Source organism: Chiloscyllium plagiosum, unplaced genomic scaffold (assembly GCF_037043375.1).
Source record: "Chiloscyllium plagiosum isolate Xiang-an unplaced genomic scaffold, Cpla_swu_hap1 HiC_scaffold_12, whole genome shotgun sequence".
Classification (NCBI taxonomy): domain Eukaryota; kingdom Metazoa; phylum Chordata; class Chondrichthyes; order Orectolobiformes; family Hemiscylliidae; genus Chiloscyllium; species Chiloscyllium plagiosum.
The window spans coordinates 20,634,772-20,656,303 of NW_028270150.1; the positions used below are offsets into that span (position 1 = coordinate 20,634,772).

The following is a 21,532-nucleotide window of genomic DNA, read 5'->3' on the forward strand; positions in this document are numbered from 1 at the left end:
TAACCTCCCAACTCCTATACTCAGTGTACTGATCAATAAAGGCAAGCCTTCTTCACAAACCTGCACTCCAAGGTCCTTTTGTTTGACAGCACTCCCCAGGATCTTACCATTTCTGGTATCCTAAGTCCTGCACTGATTTCGGGCTTCTTGTATGTCTTTGGAATGCACTCATCCAAGAAAGTCTGCCATCACACTCCTGACTTGTGCCTTGTAGATGGTTTACAGACTTTAGGAAGACAGGAGGTAAGTTGCTCACTGTAGCATTCCCAGTTTCTGACCTACTCTTGGAGCATCAGAATTTGCATGGTCATATGCCAGATTGAGTTCCATTTCTGGTCAATGATATCCTCCAAGTTGTTGATGACGGGTGGTTTTAGTGATGTTGAATGTCAGGGGGTGGTTAGATTTTCTTTAGCTGGAAATGTTTATTATCTGGCATTTGAGTAACTTGTCACTTAACACCTCAACCCTGAAAGTTGTCCAGGTCTAGCTACATGCACACTGGGTCAAAGGTTGCCTAGATGTTAGGAACAGGGAGAAAGTGAGGACTGCAGATGCTGGAGACCAGAGTTGAAAAATGTGGTGCTGGACAAACACAGCAGGCCAGACAGCATCCGAGGAGCAGGAGAATCAACGTTTCGGGCATAAGCCCTTCTTAAAGCCTACTGCACCTGGTATTCCCAGGCAGTGTCCCATCCAAGTACTAACCAGGCCTGAGTCTGCTTAGCTTCCGAGATCAGACAAGATCGGACGTGTTCCTTTTCAGGCTAGTATGGCCATAGGCTTATGTCCGAAACGTTGATTCTCCTGCTCCTCGGATGCTGCCTGGCCTGCTGTGTTTTTCCATCACCACATTTTTCAACCCGAGATGTTAGGAATAGTCACTATCAGCTCACCATTTGGGTTCAACTATTTCTTACCATAATTGGATGATGGCTGTATAATGCTTGCTTTGAGTAGAAGTGATAGAAAGAGTAAATGAAAAGGTGATGAATAAATGTTGTTTGATAGCCTTGTCCAACAACACCTTTTCTCAGGTTGCTAATGATCTGGAGTAGAGTGATAGGGTTAGATTTGGTCATGTATGTACTTTCTACGACATATAAGTACACCACAAAGCAATTTAGGGTTGTATTTCCCATGGCCATTGCTACTGGGATGTTTGAACCATGTTTTCCCTTTGAGTGTCTTAGAATTCACCCAATAAATGGTCAGTTAGCCGCAGTAATACCTAGCATGCAGTGAGCAAATTAGTTTCAACTTCTCCCTGAAATCAAAGCATATGTTGGAGATCAGAAATGAAGCAGAAAGTGTTGGACAAACTCAGTGGACCTGTGGAGAGAGAAATGAGTGTTAATGCTTCAAGTATTTTATAATTCACTCAGGGGATGTGGGTGTTGCGGGTTGCACCAGCACATAATGCCTGTCCCTAGATGCCCATGAAGAGGTATTGGTGAGTTGCCTTTTGAACTGCCACAGTCCACAGAATCCCTACATTGTGGAATCACCAATTCATCCTATCGAGTCCACATCAACCTCCCGAACAGCATCCTGTCTCATCCCTGTAACCCTACATTTCCCTAATCCACCTAACCTGTAAATCTTTGGATTGTGGGAGGAAACCAGGAGGAAATCTGGAGGAAATTGACGCAGACACGGGGAGAATGTGCAAACTCCACATAAACAGTCACCCGAGGGTGGAATTGAACCTGGGTTCCTGGCGCTGTGAGGCAGCAGTGCTAACCACTGAGCCACCATGCTGCCTCATGCCACAGTGTGTCACGTGCTGTAGGTTGTAAAACATGACTCCTTCAGAACCCAAGATCAAGAATCATAATACTCTTGAAATGTTAACTCTGTTTCTCTCTCCATAGATACTGCCAGACCTGCTGGGTTTCTCCAGCATTCTTGGTCTATAATTCAATGTTATCTCACTGGCTGTTCAATTGACTGTGAATTGTTTTCCTCCTGCTTGAAAAGAGAATAGTTGAGAGAAAAGAGAAAAAGAGAAAAATTCTGAACATTGTTATCTTTGTTCCTACCCTGACCTGGAAGTAAATTTGTTTTGGAGTTGAGTGTTAGAGCCTGAAGCACTGAATAGTTTCAAAGTCAGTCAGCAGGATTCAGCCTTTCCCAGCACAGACATAGAAGTTTGTGATTGTTGAGTGGTCTTTTCTCATGACCACACTTTTCACAGGCAAAGCCATTTCATATTCAGTAACATGATACTGGTATTTATAGTTTTCCTTTTGTTTTGTTGCTTGTTCTGGTTTGTTTCTGGTGGTGACAGTAAACCAGATCAGATAATTCAGGCTGATTGCACAGGAGAAAGACTGATTCACTCATTTACCTAGGCAAAAGTGAGGACTGCAGATGCTGGAAACCAGAGTTTAGATCAGAGTGGTACTGGAAAAGCACAGCAGGTCAGGCAGCATCCGAGGATCAGGAAAATCAACGTTTCGGGCAAAAGCCCTTCATCAGGAATAGAGGCAGGAAGCCTCCAGGGTGGAGAGATTATGATCCTCATTTAGCTGGTGGCTTTCATCAGCTCAGAGCATCCAAAGGAATGTGGGAAATAAAAGACTAGAGTTGGCCATTCAGCCCATTGTGTCTTTACTGGTGCTAACTCTTCCACTCGAGCTGTCAGATTAAGTCATTGAATCCTTACAGCGCCAAAGAGGACATTCGGCCCATTGAGTTGATAACCAATCCTCCAAAGAGCATTCAACCCACACAAAAAAACATTCACAATGGCACATCAGTGACATTACAGGGTGAAGTAGATTGCCAATCTATTGAACCTGCACATCTTTGGACTCTGGGGGAAACCTCAGCAGCCAGCAGAAACAAATACCAATACTTGGGGAATGTGCAAACTCCACACAGACAGTCACTCAAAGGTTGGAATCAAACCTGGGCTCCGCTGCTGTGAGGCACCAGTGCTAGCAAGCCAGCCCAATGTCCATGAACATTGGAGCAGGAGGGGGAGGATTCAGTTGTTGTGGTCCACGTTGGCACTAACAACATAGGCAAGGCTAGGAAGGAAGACCTGTTTGGGGAGTATCAGGCACTAGGAAGGAAACTGAAAAACAGGTCCTTAAGGGTCATAATCTCTGGATCACTGCCTGAGCCACATGCTAATTGGCATAAAGGTAAGAAAATTAGGGAAGCAAGCATGTGGCTAAGAGATTGGTGCAGGAAAGAGGGTTTCCATTTCATGGGACATTGGCATCAGTTTTGGAACCGGAGGGATCTGTACCGATGGGACGGCCTCCACCTGAACCGAACTGGATCCAATGCTCTGTGAAAAGGATAAATAGGGTGGTCACTAGGACTTAAACTTGTGAGTCGGGGGAAGGGAAAGGGAAAGCAACAGGGAGTATGGAGTCAAGTAGAAAGATAAGCAGCAGATTAGCATGTGTGCAGGTTTTAAGTTCAAGGCAGACTAGGAATGAAGAAAAAGGAAGGCTAACTTAGGTGGAGGTGATGGAAATCATGAGGAAAAGAAAATTAACATTAAAGTGCTTTACCTGAATGCTCAAAGCATTCATAACAAAGCAGATGAACTAACGGCCATCAGGTGTGAGGCACTGTCATCGCTATTATACGTGGCACAGGTCTGGCCTATTCCCAGAACCTGTGCCGCTGCAGTCACCCGCGCCATCTTCCAGTTTATATGGAGGTCAAAGATGGACCGGGTCCGAAGGGACTCACTGTACAAAGATCTGGGCAACAGGGGAAAAAATACACCCAATGCCACCCTCACCCTGATGGCCACCTTTGTGTGTGGCTGCATCAAGCTGTGCGTGGATCCCCGGTACGCAAACACCAAGTGTCACTACGTACTGAGGTTCTACCTATCCCCGGTGTTGCGAAGGATGGGCCTGGCCTCGCTGCCGCGGAATGCTCCGAGTAGTTGGACCGTTCTGTATCACTTGTCTTCGTGGAGAAGTTTATGAAGAAAAACACCTTTGACCACAAGTCCATCAGGAAGTGGTCAGCACGTAGTGTCCTTGAGACCCTTCGGGAAAAGGAGAGGGTGGATCCTATTGAGCGGTTCCCTGAGCAGACTGTCAAAGCCATTTGGCAGAATGCCTCATCGCCAGAACTTTCCAACAAGCACCAAGACATGGCTTGGCTGGTGGTGAGAAGGGCTCTGCCTGTGAGATCCTTTATGCACGCCCGGACTCTCAGCCGCACCGCACGCTGCCCTCGAAGCGACTGCGGGGGGGACAAGACTGTCACACACCTCCTTCTGGAATGTGCCTACGCAGAGGAAGTCTGGAGAGGAATGCAGTGGTGTTTGTCGAGGTTCGTCCCGAGCAGCGCCGTGACGCGGGACTCCGTGCTCTACGGTCTGTTCCCCGGGACGCACACCGAGACGAACATCAACTGTGCCTGGAGGATCATCAACTCGGTGAAGGACGCTCTCTGTGTGGTCCGAAACTTGTTGATCTTCCAGCTGAAGGAGTTGACCCCGACTGAGCGTTGCAGACTAGCACATTCCATGGTCCAGGACTACGTGTTGAGGGACGCGCTGAAGCTTGGGGCAGCTGCCGCCAAGGCGTGGTGGGGAAAGACCACTGTGTAAAGTCTGCCTGCCTAACGAAGAACAGGGGGCCCATGCAGTCATTTGGGCTCTGCTGACACCTCAGCTAATCATATGGGCATATGATTGAAAAATGTACAGACCTGTATAAAAATGATAAATTCTGATCTCTGTATGTACATGTTTACATATGTATGGCATGACCAACTGTACAGACCATCAAATTATTTTACGAATAAAGTATATTTTTGAAATTAAAAAAAGATGAACTAATGGCACAAATCATCGTGATTGATTACGATGCAGTAGGCATCACAGAGATGTAGTTGCAGGGAGTTCAGGACTGGCAGTTAAACATCCAAGGATTTGCAACTTATCGAAAAGACAGGGAGGTGGGCTGAGTGGGCGGGGTTGCCTTGTTAGTTAAGAATGAAATTAAATCTGTGGCACTGAATGACATAGGGTCGGCTGATGTGGAGTCTGTGTGGGTGGAGTTCAGGAACCACAAAGGCAAAAAAAACTATAATGGGAGTTATGTACATTCCTCCCAGCAGTGGTCAGGACCAGGGGTACAAGATGTACCAGGACATAGATAGGGCATGTCAGAAAGGTAAGGTCATGGTGATCATGGGGGACTTCAATATGCAAATGGACTGGGTGAATTATGTTGCTAGTGGATCCAAAGAAAAGGAATTCATGGAATACTTACAGGATGGCATTTTGGAACAGTTTGTAATGGAGCCCACAAGGGAGCAGGCTATTCTGGACTTAGTGCTATGTAATGAGCCAGACTTGAGAAAAGATCTTAAAGTAAGGGACCATTTAGGAGGCAGTGATCATAATATGATAGAGTTTAGTCTGCAGTTTGAAAGAGAGTAGGCAAAATCAGATGTAATGGTGTTACAGTTACAATTAGGCAATTACGGAGCATGAGAGAGGAACTGACGAAAATCGACTGGAAGCAGAGCCTACTGGGGAAGACAGTACAGCAACAATGGCAGGAGTTTCTGGGTGTAATTGAGGACACAGTACAGAGGATCATCCCCAAGAAAAGAACGATTACCTGGGGGGGGTTGGCGCAGGGGGGTCGGTCATTGGGCGTGGGGGGGGGGGGGGAATTAGACAACCATGAAAGTTGCCACCCAGATTGACAGGGTTGTTAAGAAGGCATACTGTGTTTTGGCCTTTATTAATAGAGGGATTGAGTTCCGGAAGCAGGAGGTTACGCTGCAGCTGTACAAAGCTCTGGTACTGCCACACTTGGAGTATTGTGTACAGTTCTGGTCACCGTATTATAAGAAGGATGTGGAAGTTTTGGAAAGGGTGCAGAGGAGATTTACTAGGATGTTACCTGGTATGGAAGGAATGTCTTACGAGGAAAGGCTGAGGGCCTTGAGGCTGTTCTCATTCGAGAGATGAAGGTTGAGAGGTAACTTAATAGAGACATACAAGATAATCAGAGGGTTAGATAGGGTGGACAGGGAGAGCCTTTTTCCAAGTATGGGAATGGCAAACACGAGGGGACACAACTTTAAAGTGAGGGGAGATAGGTATAAGACAGATGTCAGAGGTAGTTTCTTTACTCAGAGTAGTAAGGGTATGGAATGCTTTGCCTGCATCAGTAGTAGATTCGCCAAATTTAAGTGCATTTAAATCATCATTGGACAGGCAAATGGATGTATATGGAATAGTGTAGGTGGGATGGGCTTCAGATTTGTATGACAGGGCGGCGCAACATCGAGGGCCGAAGGGCCTGTACTGTGCTGTAATGTTCTATGTTCTATGTTCTATGACTCTCAGGAAGTCAGGAAATGTATCACAGAAAAAGAGAGAGCCCATAAAGTGGCCAAGAGCACTGGGAAATCAGAAAATTCGGAAGACTACAAAACAAACAGAGGATAACAAAGAGAGAAGTAAGGAAGGAGAGGATCAAATATGAAGGTAGGCTAGCCAGTAATATTAGAAATGATAATAAAAGTTTCTTTCAATACATAAGAAACAATCGAGAGGCAAAAGTAGAGATTGGGCAGCTCCAAATTGATGCAGGAAGGCTAGTGATGGGAGATAAGGAAATAGCTGAAGAACTTAATAAACACTTTGTGCCAGTCTTCACAGTGGAAGACATGAGTAATATCCCAACAATGAAGGAGAGTCAAGGGGCAGAGTTGAGTATGGTGGCCATTACAAAGGAGAAAGTACTGAAAAGCTAAAAAGTCTAAAAATTGATAAATCTCCTGTCCCAGATGGGTTACATCCTAGAGTTCTGAAGGAGGGGACTGAAAAAATAGCAGAGGCATTGGAGTCAGGGAAAGTCCTAGATGATTGGAAATGGCTGTTGTAACCTCCTTGTTTAAGAAAGGATCAAGACAAAAGTTGGAAAATTATGGGCCGATTAGCCTAACCTCGGTTGTAGGTAAAATTACAGAATCTATTGTTAAGGATGAGATTTTTAAATTCTTGAAGCGCAGGGTCAAATGAGAACAAGTCAGCATGGATTTATTAAGGGGAGGATCCTGACAAACCTGTTAGAATTCTTTGAAGAGGTTACAAGTAGGTTAGACCAGGGAAACCCAGTGGATGTTATCTACCTAGGCTTCCAAAAGGCCGTTGATAAGGTGCCTCACAGGAGGCTGCTGAGTAAGGTGAGGGCCCATGGTGTCCAAGGTGAGCTACTGGCTTGGATTGAGGATTGGCTGTCTGACAGAAGGCAGAGAATTGGGATAAAAGGTTATTTGTCAGAATGGAAGCTGGTGACAAGTGGTGTCCCACAGGGTTCAGTGTTGGGGCTGCAGCTGTTCACTCTATTGCAAATAATCTGGATGAACAGACTGGGGGCATTCTGGTGAAGTTCGCCAGTGATACAAAGTTAGGTGGACAGGCAGGTAGTACTGAGGAGTTGGGGAGGCTACAGAAAGATTTAGACAGTTTAGGAGAATAGTCCAAGAAATGGCTGATAAAATTCAATGTGAGCAAATGCAAGGTCTTGCACTTTAGAAAAAAGAACATAGACATGGACTATTTTCTAAACACTGAGAAAATTCATAAAGCCAAAGTACAAAGGGATCTGGGAATGCTAGTCTGGGATTCTCTAAAGGTTGACATGCAGGTGGAGTCCGTGGTTAAGAAAGCAAATGTAATGTTGTCATTTATTTCAAGAGCGTTGGAATGTAAAAGCAGTGAGGTGCTACTAATACTTTATAAAGCTCTGTTTAGGCCCCATTTAGAATACTGTGTCCAGTTTTGGGCACCACACTTCAGGAAGGACATACTGGCACTGGAGCATGTCCAGCGGAGATTCACGCTGATGATCCCTGGAATGGTAGGCCTAACATATGATGAATAGCTTAGGATCCTGGGATTGTATTCATTAGAGTTTAGAATATTGAGGGGAGATCTAATAGATACTTATAAGAAAATGCATGGTTTAGAAACGGTGGACACTGGGAAATTGTTTCCATCAGGAGGGAATACTAGGACTCGTGGGCACAGCCTTAGAATAGAGGGGGTCAATTTAGAATGGAAATGAGGAGACATTTCTTCAGCCAGAGAGTGGTGGGCCTGTGGAATTCATTGCCATGGAGCACAGTGGAAGTCGGGACGTTAAATGTCTTCAAGACAGAGATTGATAAATTCTTAACCTCGCAAGGAATTAAGGGATACAGGGAGAGTGCGGGTAAGTGGCATTGAAATGCCCATTGGCCATGATTAAATGGCGGAGTGGATTCGATGGGCTGAATGGCCTTACTTCCACTTCTATTTCTTTTGGTCTTAACATTGCTGGGTCTACGTGCCCAAAACCTCGGCCACTAAACCCACCAGAGTTAACAGGATTATGGAGGTCGTTCAAGTGAATTGCCAGCAGTTGAAATTCATTCTACATTGGCACATCTGGGGCATGCACCTTTGGTATTCGGATGCAGAACACAAAGCTGGTCAGGCACACAAGGTTTTCTCCCTCAGCCACTCTGAAACACATTAATGGGCCATCAAAACATTTGGTTTTCTTGATTCCATTCATCCTCAGCGGTCCAGCACCAAGTCGGTCACACAGACACAATCACTACTGTTTGCTGACTTCTCTCACCAGAAGACCATAAGATATAGGAGCATCCTTTGGCCTTTGGGCCCATACTTTGAAGGTTCCATATTCATCTAACCGCAAAGTGATAAAGTTCATTGATACATGAGTCCATTCTGTCTCTGGGATTTTATTAACTTTTGACCATATTTCACCGAAGGTGGACATAGACTTTGGACATTCTGACAACCTCTGCATCAGTTAAGAGAGGTTGCAAGAGGTGAAGGTCCTTTTAAGATGATTTCTCGAATGACATTTGCACACTTGAAATCAGTGTGAAATCTATGCAGCAGAATCTCTCTCTGTCAAGAAATCTCCAAAATCATTATCAACATAGTTGACTCAATACACATTTGTGGATTAACTCTCTACTCCATTAATAAAGTGTAAGAACATGTGATATGCCTGACACCTTATCCACACTTTGGATAGGCCAGGAATAGGGCCGAAGATGGTGGGCTGGCCACTCACTTTTATCTTAATCATAGAATGACTTATCCCAGTCATAAAACATTCTGGAGGAGAGGCCGTAAAATCAGCCCCAATCTTGAAGGTTAAAGCTAATCCACTCCAAAGTTTTTTCTATTAAAGAAAATTTCTCAAAGGCAAATTCCAAAGTTTAGACGAAATATATGTATTTATTTAATGTGAAGGAATAATTTAGAAAATTCACAGGGGTAAAGAAAATAAACTATTTCTTTCAACATTGGAAGACTTAATCCACATATAAAGAATAATTCTTCACCAAAATAATTCAGCAAGAATCTGCCCAAAACAACCCTGTTACTATAAATTTGTGATTGCTGGCAGGTTTTCTTTCTACGTTTTTCTCTCAGAGAGTTGTGAGACTTTGGAACTCTTTTCCCCAGAGGGAGGTAGAGATGGAGCCTTTGAATTTTTTTTTTGTGTCCAGGCGGATATGGACAGATTTTTATTACGGCAAGGCAGTCAATGGGTATCAGGGTAGAGGAATGTGGAATTCAAAACATAAACAGATCGACAGCGCTTTCATTGAAAGGCAAAGCAGGCTCGAGGGGCCAAATGGCCTATTTGTGCTCCTAATTTGAGCGTTCCTACATCATCTGTTCCTTGTATTTTTCTCCACTTACCTCCTGAGCATGGAGAAGCCCTTCCACATCTCAACTAAGTGGCCATTTTTCATTCATAAATGCAGATTCCAGGCTATTTCACTTACTGGTAACACCAGTCAAGCAGTATCCTGATCTCATCCTCTCTGTCCAAAGGCTCAGGGGACAATTGTACTGCCACTGTCACCATGTTGAATCAGATCAGCAAGCTCACCTCATACCAGTGCAGACATAATGGGCTGAATGGCCATAAAGTGCTATAAAGTTCTATGATTCTCCCAAGGCTGAATGTGGGAACTGGCTGACAATAGTGCGGTTCAGTGCCAAACCAGACAATTTACCTGTCTGATACAGCTTCAAGCAGAGGACATGTGAATGTATTGGTTTCTGTCACTTGAGGATCAGAAATCCCAATGAGAAAAATGATCTACAAATCTGAGAACTGAGAATTGTACAAGACATGTTAAGGACTATGAGGTATTGCTAATCATTAATTATTGTATATATTGTTAAACACATTCTGCCACCAATCATTAGATTCAATTTAATACTCTTTTTTTAAACATTAATATAAATGCAAGCTCATATTTTTGCCACACTTATCCTGCGTAAGGTTCAAATGTTCCATAAAATTAAGTTGCATGTATTGCATCCAAATCCTGGGAAAATTAGTAAACTGGCCAACATTTCTTCATTAAGGTTTATGGATGCATTTATAGATTTGAATAGTTGATTTGTCGTACAATGTCTGATGTTTCTATGCTATATCTCCTGGATTTTTTCTTTGCGTACATCAGTGCCAGCACTACTGCCAGTATTGTGAGCAGGGCTACACCGAGAACAGATCCCAAAACAATCACTGCCACTCTCCATCCAGGATTTTCAGTTCCAGGATTTGATTGCAAGGTCGGGACAGTCTGTGACTGGATAGGAGCCTCAGTTGTAAGTTGTGTTGAACCTAAAACAGATAAAGTGGAACTATTAAGACACAACTTGCAGTCATTATATTTTCAAAAGATTCTTTTGATTATGGCACAGAGAAAATCTTGCTATTGCAAAGGGGCGGCATGGTGGCCTCAGTGGTTAGCACCGCTGCCTCACAGCACCAGGGTCCCAGGTTCAATCCCAACCTTGGGGGACTGTCTGTGTGGAGTTTGCACATTCTCCCTGTGTCTGCGTGGGTTTCCTCTGGGTGCTCTGGTTTCCTCCCACGGTCTAATGATGTGCTAAATTGCCCATAGTGTTAGGTGAAGGGGTAAATGTAGGGGAATGGGTCTGGGTGGGTTGCTCTTTGGAGGGTCGGTGTGGACTTGTTGGGCCGAAGGGCCTGTTTCCACACTAAGTAATCTAATCTAAAAAAAAAGAAATGAGAGTAGGCCATTCTGCCTCTTGAGCCATTCAGCAGAACTCTGGCTGATTTAATATTCTTCACGTTCGCTTTCTTGCATTTTCTCCAATACCCACAATTCCCCTGCTGATCAAGAATCTATCTATCTCAGCCTTGAATATATACAAGGACTCTAATCTAATCAAAGAATAAATTAAGAGCATAGCATGTATGTGTGAGCGTACCAGGGTCCATTTCTAAGCTATGACCAATGAAACTCAAAACTGGAAAAACTCAGGAAGTCTGGCAGCACCTGTGGAGACAGAACAAAGAGACCTTGGTGTGCAGGTTCATAGCTCCTTGAAAGTGGAGTCGTAGGTGGATAGGATAGTGAAGAAGGCATTTGGTATGCTTTCCTTTATTGGTCAGAGTATTGAGTACAGGAGTTGGGAGTCATGTTGCGGCTGTACAGGACATTGGTTAAACCACTGTTAGAATATTGCGTGCAATTCTGGTCTCCTTCCTATCGGAAAGATGTTGTGAAACTTGAAAGAGTTCAGAAAAGATTTACAAGGATGCTGCCAGGGTTAGAGGATCTGAGCTACAGGGAGAGGCTGAACAAGCTGGCGCTGTGTTCCCTGGAGGGTCGGAGGCTGAGGGGTGACCTTATAGAGGTTTACAAAATTATGGGGGGCATAGATAGGATAAATAGACAAAGTCTTTTCCCTGGGTCAGTGAGTCCAGAACTAGAGGTTTAGGGTGAGAGGAGAAAGATTATAAAGAGACCTAAGGGGCAAATGTTTCACGCAGAGGGTGGTACGTGTATGGAATGAGCTGCCAGAGGATGTGGTGGAGGCTGGTACAATTGCAACAGTTAAGAGGCATTTGGATGGATATATGAATAGGAAGGGTTTGGAGGAATATGGGCCGGGTACTGGCAGGTGGGACTAGATTGGGTTGGGATATCTGGTCGGCAAGGACAGATTGGACCGAAGAGTCTGTTTCCATGCTGTACATTTCTATGACTCTATGACTCTATAAATACATGTACATCCTGTCCCTCAGGATTCCCTCCAACAACTTGCCCACCACCGAAGTCAGGCTCACTGGTCTATAGTTCTTAATGGATGGTCGGCCTTTCTATCTATAGGTGTATAAGGATGCAGAAGCTACACAGCAGTTGTACAAAATCCTGGTTAGTGCCCAGTTAATGTACTCTGAGCAGATCAGGCAACACACGTTATGAAAGGTATATTGGTCTTGGAAGGTGTTTACTGTAGGTTTACAAGAATGATACCTTGATTTCAGTGGTTATATTATGAGGAGAGATTATACAAAATTTTGCCTATTTTCTCTAGAATTTGGAAAATTAAGAGGTGATCTGGTCAATGTCTTCACGATATTGACAGGAAAATGCAGGTTAGATGAAGATAAGCCTGTTAATTCCAGAAGTCGGGGGGGGGGGGTATATTCTGAGGATTAGGGCCAGACCGTTCAGGACAGATGTTAGGAATTACTTATAAACACAAGAGTGTGGGAGAGGCTTGGAACTGTCTTCCACAAATTACAGTTGATGCTAAATCAGTTGTTAATTTTAAATCTGAGAAATGCAATATTTTGTTAAGCAAAGGGTTATGGACCAAGAACAGGTGTGTGGAGTTAGGCCACAGATCAGCCATAACTGCATTGAATGGTAGAACTGGCTCAAGGGGCTGAATAGCCTGCTCCTGTCCCTATGCTTCTATTGGTTATTTTCAGGGAGTTTAATAGTGGGTGTCGCATTATGGCTTGCAGCCATAGTATCTTCCACTCCTCACCAAGCATCCTCCCTCAACAATCATGTGACAGGAAAGGCAAAACTCGCACTCATTGCAGAATATTCAGCACAATACTTACCCGTTATGGTGACTGAACTATTACTATCCAGTGCTTTAGCTGCAGCACCAACAGCAGTGAGCAGGCTGCTTCTATTAACCGTTGAGGTGTCATTCACCACAGCCAGGAAATTTACCACTACACTTCCACTTTGGAAGCCAACGATGAAGATGTTAAAACTACGATCATCGAGATTGGTCTGAGTTCTTGGCACAACCTAAAAACAAAGTACAAATGTTATTCATTTATGACTAATGCACTAGAAACTTCCATTCATGCCATTGTTCACCCATGTTCTTATCTATTCAGCTAATTCCCCCATTTACCCAGTCACACTCATATCCACCAACTCATACATTCATCCACCGGAGCCTCATTCTTCTATCTGTCCATCCATCAATTTTTCCAACTACGCCCTAAGAGCGAGAGTAAATGTAATCTATATGGAACGCCAGTGCATGTTTAAAACTGAGAAAGCAGACTCACTGGCTCTAACAGTGGAGATCACTTTTTACAAAAGAGAGATAAAGCAAGCACAAGAATAATTGAACTCACTGTGTTTATAAAACTGTCAGACAGGTTCCTGTAGGCTTCACTCGCAGGATTTTTCAGGTCATTGGAGAATGCTCTCGATCGCAATATCACCTGCATTCTGAATGCAATTTTGTCTGAACAAACAGTGACAAATCCATTAGCTGTTTTGCCACAAGGTACATTAAATACCAGAACATATCTCTACAGATTTACAAGCTATGAATATGAATAACTTCTTCTGATTCGAGAGAAAACAATTCCAGTGCACACAGGGTTGACACTGCAGTAAAATCATGCAGGTCTTCATTTAAAAAGTATCTTATAGTCTCTTATATTTAAGTGGAAGAAAGGGCTAATCAATACAGCCTGAGGAATATTCTGATCCAGAGGGAAAAACAAAGAGTTTGATTCCTGCACCAGTTCAGTTACCATGAAGGATTCCCTCCTCACCTGAAGTGTGGTGGCCCCCAGGTTAAATGATAGGACTAGTACAATCTCCAGTTGTCTCTCTATAGTGAGAGAGCCACCCTATGATTATTAAGACTATAACAACCAGCCTGTAATGCTACTGGAAGCTTGTAGAAGTCAGTGAGTAACATTCCCATTGCCTTTATAATGTTTCTGTAGTGATTATTTCAGTGGTTTAATTAGAAAATAACACAAAGAAAAACATTTGTGGAGACAATTAAAATGTGAGTGGGAGCACATCTGGACGGCATCACCATGAAACGCCAGAGAAAATAAAACCCACTTACTATTGCAGTTATTGACTGTAGACACCATGCAGTCCGACAAAGTACAAATACTTCCTCTGTTGAGGAAACAGATATTGGGATCTGTACACAGATGGAAATAATATTTTAGGCAATACAGACATAGAATTTTCTTCATCAGTCAGCGGCTATAGGAAGATTAGCACTTGTAAATGAGATGTTCTTTTTCCTGTGGCAGTCATTTATTGTCTCAGAGCCACAGAACTGTAATGGTGCAGAAGGAGGCTACTGAGCCCATCACACCTACACTAGCCCTCCCTAGAGTCAAAGAGTTATTGAGATGTACAGCACGGAAACAGACCCTTCGGTCCAACTAGTCCATGCCGACCAGATATCCTAACCTAATCTCGTCCGATTTGCCAGCACTTAGCCCATATCCCTCTAAACCCTTCCAATTCATATGCCCATCCAGATACCTTCTAAATGTTGCAATTGTATCAGCCTCCACCACTTCCTCTGGCAGCTCATTCCATACACGTACTACCCTTAGGTCCTTTTTATATCTTTTCGCTCTCACCCTAAACCTATGCCCTCCAGTTCTGGACTCCCCAACCCCAGGGAAAAGGCTTTGTCTATTTTCCCTATGCATGCCACTCAATTTTATAAACCTCTATGAGGTCACCCCTCAACCTTCGACACTCGAGGGAAAACAGCCCCAACCTATTCAACCTCCCCCTACACCTCAAATCCTCCAACCCTAGCAACATCCTTGTAAATCTTTTCTGAACCCTTTCAAGTTTCACAACATCCTTCCAATAGGAAGGAGACCAGAATTGCACGCAATATTCCAAAAGTGGCCTAACCAATGTCCTGTACAGCCGCAACATGACCTCCCAACTCATATACTCCCAATGCTCTGATCAATAAATGAAAGCATACCAAACACGTTCTTCACTATCCTATCTACCTGCAACTTCACTTTCAAGGAACTATGAATCTGCACTCCAAGATCTCTTTGTTTAGCAACACTCCCTAGGATCTTACCATTAAGTGTATAAGTCCTGCTAAGATTTGCTTTCCCAAAATGTAGCACCTCACATTTATCTAAATTAAACTCCATCTGCCACTCCTCAGTCCATTGGCCCATCTGATCAAGATCCTGCTGTAATCCAAGGTAACCTTCTTCGCTGTCCACTACACCTCGAATTTTGGTGTCATCTGCAAATTTACGAACACTACCTCTTATGCTCACATCCAAATCATTTATATAAATGACGAGAAGTAGTGGACCCAGCATTGATCCTGTGGCACACCACTGGTCACAGGCCTCCAGTCTGAAAACCCTCCACAACCTGCGTGGGTGGCACAGTGGCACAGTGGTTAGCACTGCTGCCTCACAGCGCCAGAGACCCGGGTTCAATTCCCGCCTCAGGCGACTGACTGTGTGGAGTTTGCACATTCTCCCCGTGTCGGTGTGGGTCTCCTCCGGGTACTCCGGTTTCCTCCCACAGTCCAAAGATGTGCAGGTCAGGTGAATTGGCCATGTTAAATTGCCCGTAGCGTTAGCTAAGGGGTAAATGTAGGGGTATGGGTGGGTTGCTCTTCGGCGGGGCGGTGTGGACTTGTTGGGCCGAAGGGCCTGTTTCCACACTGTAATGTAATGTAATCTAATCTAAAAAAAAAACACCTTCTGTCTTCTACCTTTGAACCAGTTCTGTATCCAAATGGCAAGTTCTCCCAGTATTCCATGAGATCGAGCCTTGCTAACCAGTCTCCCATGGGGAACATTGTCTCAACCTACTCCTGCCCTATTGAATTCATCTCCACCTACCTCAACACTGTCCTATCCCCCCTGGTCCAGGGACTCTCCGCATATGCTCAGGACATCACCCATGCCCTCCACCTCCTCCAAGACTTCCATTTCCCCAACTCTCAATGCCTCATCTTCACCATGGATATCCAGCCCCCCCTACACTTCCATCCGCCAAAACCAGGGCCTCCAAGCCCTCTGTTTCTTCCTCTCCCGACGTCTCCAACAGTATACCCTTTTGCTGACACTCTTATTTATTTGGCTGAACTGGTCTTCACCCTCAACAATTTCTCCTTTGAATCCTCCCAAGTCCTCCAGATGAAATGGGTAGCTGTGGGCACCCATATGGGCCCCAGTCATGCCTACTCTTTATTGGCAACGTAGAAGTGTGCATATTCTGGAGTTACACCAGCACCACTCCTGACCTTTTCCTCTGCTACATTAATGATCGCATCGATGTCACCTCATGCTCCCATGAGGAGGTTGAGCAGTTCATCAACTTCACCAGCACATTCCACCCCGACCTTAAATTCACTGAAACATCTCTGACACCCCCCCCCCCCTCCCATTCCTGGACCTCTCCATCTCCATCAACGATGACCGACTCAACGTTAACATTTTCTACAAACCCACCAACTCCCACAGCTACCTAGATTACACCTCCCCCCACCCTACTTCTTGCAAGAATGCTGTCCCATATTCCCAATTCCTCCACCTCCACTGTATCTGCTCCCAGGAAGACCAGTTCCACCACAGAACACACCAGATGGCCTCCTTCTTTAAAGACTGAAATTTCCCCTCCTTCGTGGTTGGAAATGCCCACCAACGCATCTCATCCATGTCCCCTACCTCCACCCTCAAACCCCACCCCTCCAACCGCAACAAGGACAGAATCCCTGGTCCTCACCTTCTACCCCACCAGCCTTTGTATTAATTGCATCATCCGCTGACATTTCCACCACCTACAAACAGACCCCACCACCAGGGATATATTTCCCTCTCCACCCCTATCTACTTACCACAAAGACTGTTCCTTCCACAACTACCTGGTCAGGTCCACGCCCCCCAACAACCCACCCTCCCCTCCTGGCACCTTCCCCTGCCACGGCAAGAATTGCAAAACCTGTGCCCACACCTCCCCCCTCACCTCCATCCAAGGCCCCAAAGGAGCCTTCCACATCCATCAGAGTTTCACCTGCACTTCCACACGTCATCTATTGTATCCATTGTTCCCGATGCTGTCTCCTCTGCATTGGGGAGACAGGACGCTTTCTCACAGAGCGCTTCAGGGAACATCTCCAGGACACCCACACCAATCAACCCCACCGGCCCTTGGCCGAATATTTTAACTCCCCCTCTCACTCTGCCGAGGACATGCAGGTGCTGGGCCTCCTCCATTGCCATTCCCTCACCACCTGGCGCCTGGAGGAAGAACACTTCATCTTCCACCTTGGGACCTTTCAACCCCATGACATCAATGTGGCCTTCACCAGTTTCTTTATTTCCCCTTACCCCAGTTCCCAATCTTCCAGCTCAGCACAGTCCTCAGGACCTGTCCCACCTGTCAATCTTCCTTCCCACCTATCTGTTCCATTCTCCTCTCCGACCTATCATCTTCACCCCCACCTCCATCCACCTATTGCACTCTCAGCTACCTTCCCCCCAGCCCCACCCCCTCCCATTTATCTCTCCACCTCCGAGACTCTCAGCCTCATTCCTGATGAAGGGCGTTTGCCCGAAACGTTGATTTTCCTGCTCCTCGGATATTGCCTGACCTGCTGTGCTTTTCCAGCACCACTCTAACTTTGTCGAATGGCTTATGGAAGACTATATAGATGACATCCATCACTCTGTCCTCATCAATCCTTTGTTACTTTTTCAAAAAACTCAATAAAGTTCGTGAAACATGATTTCCCACGCACAAAGCCATGTTGGCTATCCCTAATCAGTCCTTGCCTTTACAAATACATGTATATCCTGTCCCTCTGGATTCCCTCCAACAATATGCCCACCACTGAGGTCAGTTTCAATGGTCTATAGTCCCCGTCTTGTCCTTATCACCTTTCTTAAATAATGGTACCACGTTAGCCAACCTCCAGTCTTCTGGCACCTCACCTGTGACTATCAATGATACAAATATTTGTATCATTGATAGTCACAGGTGAGGTGCCCAGCAATCACAGGTGAGGGCCCAGCAATCACTTTCCTAGCTTCCTACAGAGTTCTAGGGTACACCTGTCAGGTTCTGGGGATTTATCCACCTTTATGCATTTCAAGACATCCAGCACTTCCTCCTCTGTAATATGGACATTTTTCAAGATGTCACCATCTGTTTCCCCACATTCTATATCCTTCATGTCCTTCTCCACAGTAAACACTGATGCAAAATATTTGTTTAGTATCTCCCCCATTTCCTGCAGCTCCACACAAAGGCTGCCTTGCCCTATTCGTTCCTTGGTTACCCTTTTGTCCTTAATGTATTTGTAAAAACCCTTTGAATTCTCCTTAACCCTATTTGAAAAAGCTATCTCATGTCCTCTCTTTGCCCTCCTGATTTCCCTCTTAAGTATACTCCTCCTGCCTTTATGCTCTAAGGATTCACTCGATCTCTCCTCTCTATACCTGACATGTTCTTCCTTCTTTTTCTTAACCAAACCCTCAATTTCTCTCGTCATCCAGCTTTCCCTATACCTTTCCTTTCACCCTAACAGGAATATACTGTCTCTGGACTCTCGTTATCTCGCTCCTGAAGGCTTCCCATTTTCCAGCCATCCCCTTACCTGCGAACATCTGCCACTGGTCAGCTTTTGAAAGTTCTTGCCTAATACCATCAAAATTAACCTTCCTCCAATTTCAAACTTCAACTTTTAGATCTGGTCTATCCTTTTCCATTCCAAATGAGCATCAGGACTCAGTGAAATTCTCCCACTCTTTCCACATAACCCTGCACGTTATTTCTAAATAAATAATCATCTTGTACTCTCTTGGATTCTTTGATTGAACCTACCTTGAATATACTTGTCTGAAACTTCCCACATCACATTTGCTATTTTTGCAAATTACTTTCTAACTTTGTTCTCTCATTTGTGGTCTTTTTGTGAGAAAGAGCAATTTCTCACTGCATACTCTGCCCAGATCTTTCCTGACTTTGAAAACTTCAGTCAAATTTCCTCTTCGCCATCTTCTCCCCAAACAGAACAGTCCCGATGTCTCCAATCTATTTTCACATTGGACATTTCTCATCCCTGGAATCATCCTCATAACGTTCTTTAGCACTCCCTCTACTGTGCTCACATCCTTCCTAGTTGGAACTTGGAGATTTGAAGAAAAACAGATAATGTTGGAGAACCTCAGCAAGTTTGGAGGCATCAAAGCTTAGATCTGCAGAGTCTCTCTACCACTGCCTGCTTTTATTGCAGTTTTTATCATGGATTATCATGTACAGCAGTATCTAGTCTTAGTGTGTTATAAAGTGCACATTTTGACATCAAACTAAACAGCAAAAGAGGAACTATTAGCTAACCTCAGTGGACTACATCAAATAACATAATCCTACGTAGGACTACAGAGTGAGTTCCTTGGATATAATTTCAATAATATTTGCTTGACCACTCTATACTCACGAACTGTTGACAGACATAACATCCACTTGGCACTCTATGCACTATCATTTTTTCTTTAATCATTCATGGGATGAAGGCATCACTGGCTAGGCCAGCATTTTTTGTCCATCCTTAATTGCCCAGAGAGCTGTTAAGAGGTAATCACATTGCTGTGGGCCTGGCATCAGAGATAGGCTAGACCAGGTAAAGACTGCAGCTTCCTTACCTAAAGGACATTAACAAACCCAATGGGTTTTTCTAAAACCAAGTAGTGGATTGATGGTCATCATTAGACTCTCTTATTTCAGATTTTTACTGAATTCAAATTCCACCATCTGCTGCGGCATTCAAACTTGGGTACCCAGCACATTACCTGGGTCTCTGGGTTAACAGTTCAATGATAATACCACTAAGCCATTGCCTGCCCAGAACAAGCTGAGGGGATTTGTCCAATTGGAATACATAGGGTGGCAATCATCAGACAATGTGACGTCTCAAGCTCAGAAGGCAGGCAATGCAGGACATGGCCTTGACTTCCTGAGAGTGGAAAGAAGATTGAGGAGAAAAGCTAAAATACTTTAAAGAGCTTTCCGGTGTAACAATGGGCAGGTATTAAAATGAAGTCACCTGCAGTCAATTGGCATTTTCTATTTCACCAGTCAGGACTTCCACACAGCCCACATTTCAAGCTGTGGCTACAGATGGGATTGGGCTGAACCTGCACACTTTTAGAGTCCTCCTAATTTAAACAAGGCATTCCCCCTATACTCCATAGATCACCATCACTCACTTCTACCACCTGCACTGCAGGTTCCACACAACTGAGACTGGCCAAAGCTGATGCAATTTCCTGAACGTCCAAAATGGAGTCAAAATGTCTCAAGTGTACGATTGGCCTCAAATCGGGAATCTAAACATTTACCCACCCATTCTATCATGATTCTGTCAGAAATTCTGTCCATTTTAACTCTTTCTGCTGTCCCACAATTCTGGTTCAGATCGTTCTGATCGTTACCTCTGCACTGTGTTCCTGGGTTTGCTGGATTGCTATCGATTATTCCCTGGAAGCAGCTACAAGTGAAATTCCCTGGAGTGTTCCTGCAGACAGCTAAATCAGAGCATGTGTTGTTCCCAGTCTGACACTCGTCAATATCTGAAACAAGAAACAGATGAAAACATTCAGCTGGGCAAAAGTAACTTTAACCAGAATGATTTTTATATCATATCTTTGTAGACCCTGCCTTATATCTTGGGTTTTGTTACCTCAGAACTCAGCATTGCACTGACAAGTGCAAGTTGCACTTTGTCTGAGACAAGTTCCAATACTGAATGACACGAACAGTCATTCACCTGTCAACAGAAAGTCACTAGATTTGAAATGTAAACTCTTTTCTTTCTCTGCTGATGCTTCTCCAGCAATCTCTGTTTTCCTGTTTATCAGATATGCAGGGTTTTTTATTCACTCATGGGACGAAGGTGTCGCTGGCTAGGCCAATATTTCCTGCCAATCCTTAATTGCCCAGAGGGCTGTGAAGAGGTAGCCATGTTGTTGTGGGTCTGGAGTCACATATTGGTCGGACCAGGTGGTAGATTTCCTTCCCTGAAGGACATTAGTGAACCAGATGGGTTTTTCCTAATATTCAACAATAGTTTCGTGGTCATCATTAGGCTCTTAATTTTTAAAAAAATTGAATTCAAATTCTTCCATCTGTAATGGGTGGGATTTAAAACCAGGTCCCCAGAACACAATAGAGATTCATGCATTATGTAGTAGTGACAATACCACTAGGCCATCAACTCCCTGATATCTGATGAGTATTTCCAACAATTTCTGTGTTCATGATGGTTTATTTTTATTTTTGCCTCTAGAAGGCAGCAGTCTCTCTCTCTCTCCCTCTACAACCTTTGAAGAGACAATTAGCGACGGACAATGAATGCTGGCCTCACCAGAGACAT

At 44.4% G+C, this 21,532-nt stretch overlaps 1 protein-coding gene and 1 pseudogene across 1 annotated transcript in view; both read right to left on the reverse strand.

Moving 5' to 3' along the window:
• Window positions 1–659: 659 nt before the first annotated feature.
• LOC122555614 (5S ribosomal RNA) lies at window positions 660–784 on the reverse strand (annotated as a pseudogene).
• A 7,977-nt stretch (window positions 785–8,761) lies between these two features.
• The window catches only part of LOC122554847 (uncharacterized), a 33,228-nt gene continuing 20,457 nt past the window's right edge, over window positions 8,762–21,532 (reverse strand). The window contains exons 15-19 of the mRNA XM_087992477.1: window positions 20,592–20,729; window positions 14,207–14,287; window positions 13,473–13,585; window positions 12,939–13,134; window positions 8,762–10,673 (exon numbers count right to left, since the gene is read on the reverse strand). Coding sequence (XP_087848603.1) covers window positions 10,429–10,673; window positions 12,939–13,134; window positions 13,473–13,585; window positions 14,207–14,287; window positions 20,592–20,729 — 773 coding nt within the window. The 3' untranslated portion in view covers window positions 8,762–10,428. The remainder of the gene's footprint in view (window positions 10,674–12,938; window positions 13,135–13,472; window positions 13,586–14,206; window positions 14,288–20,591; window positions 20,730–21,532) is intronic.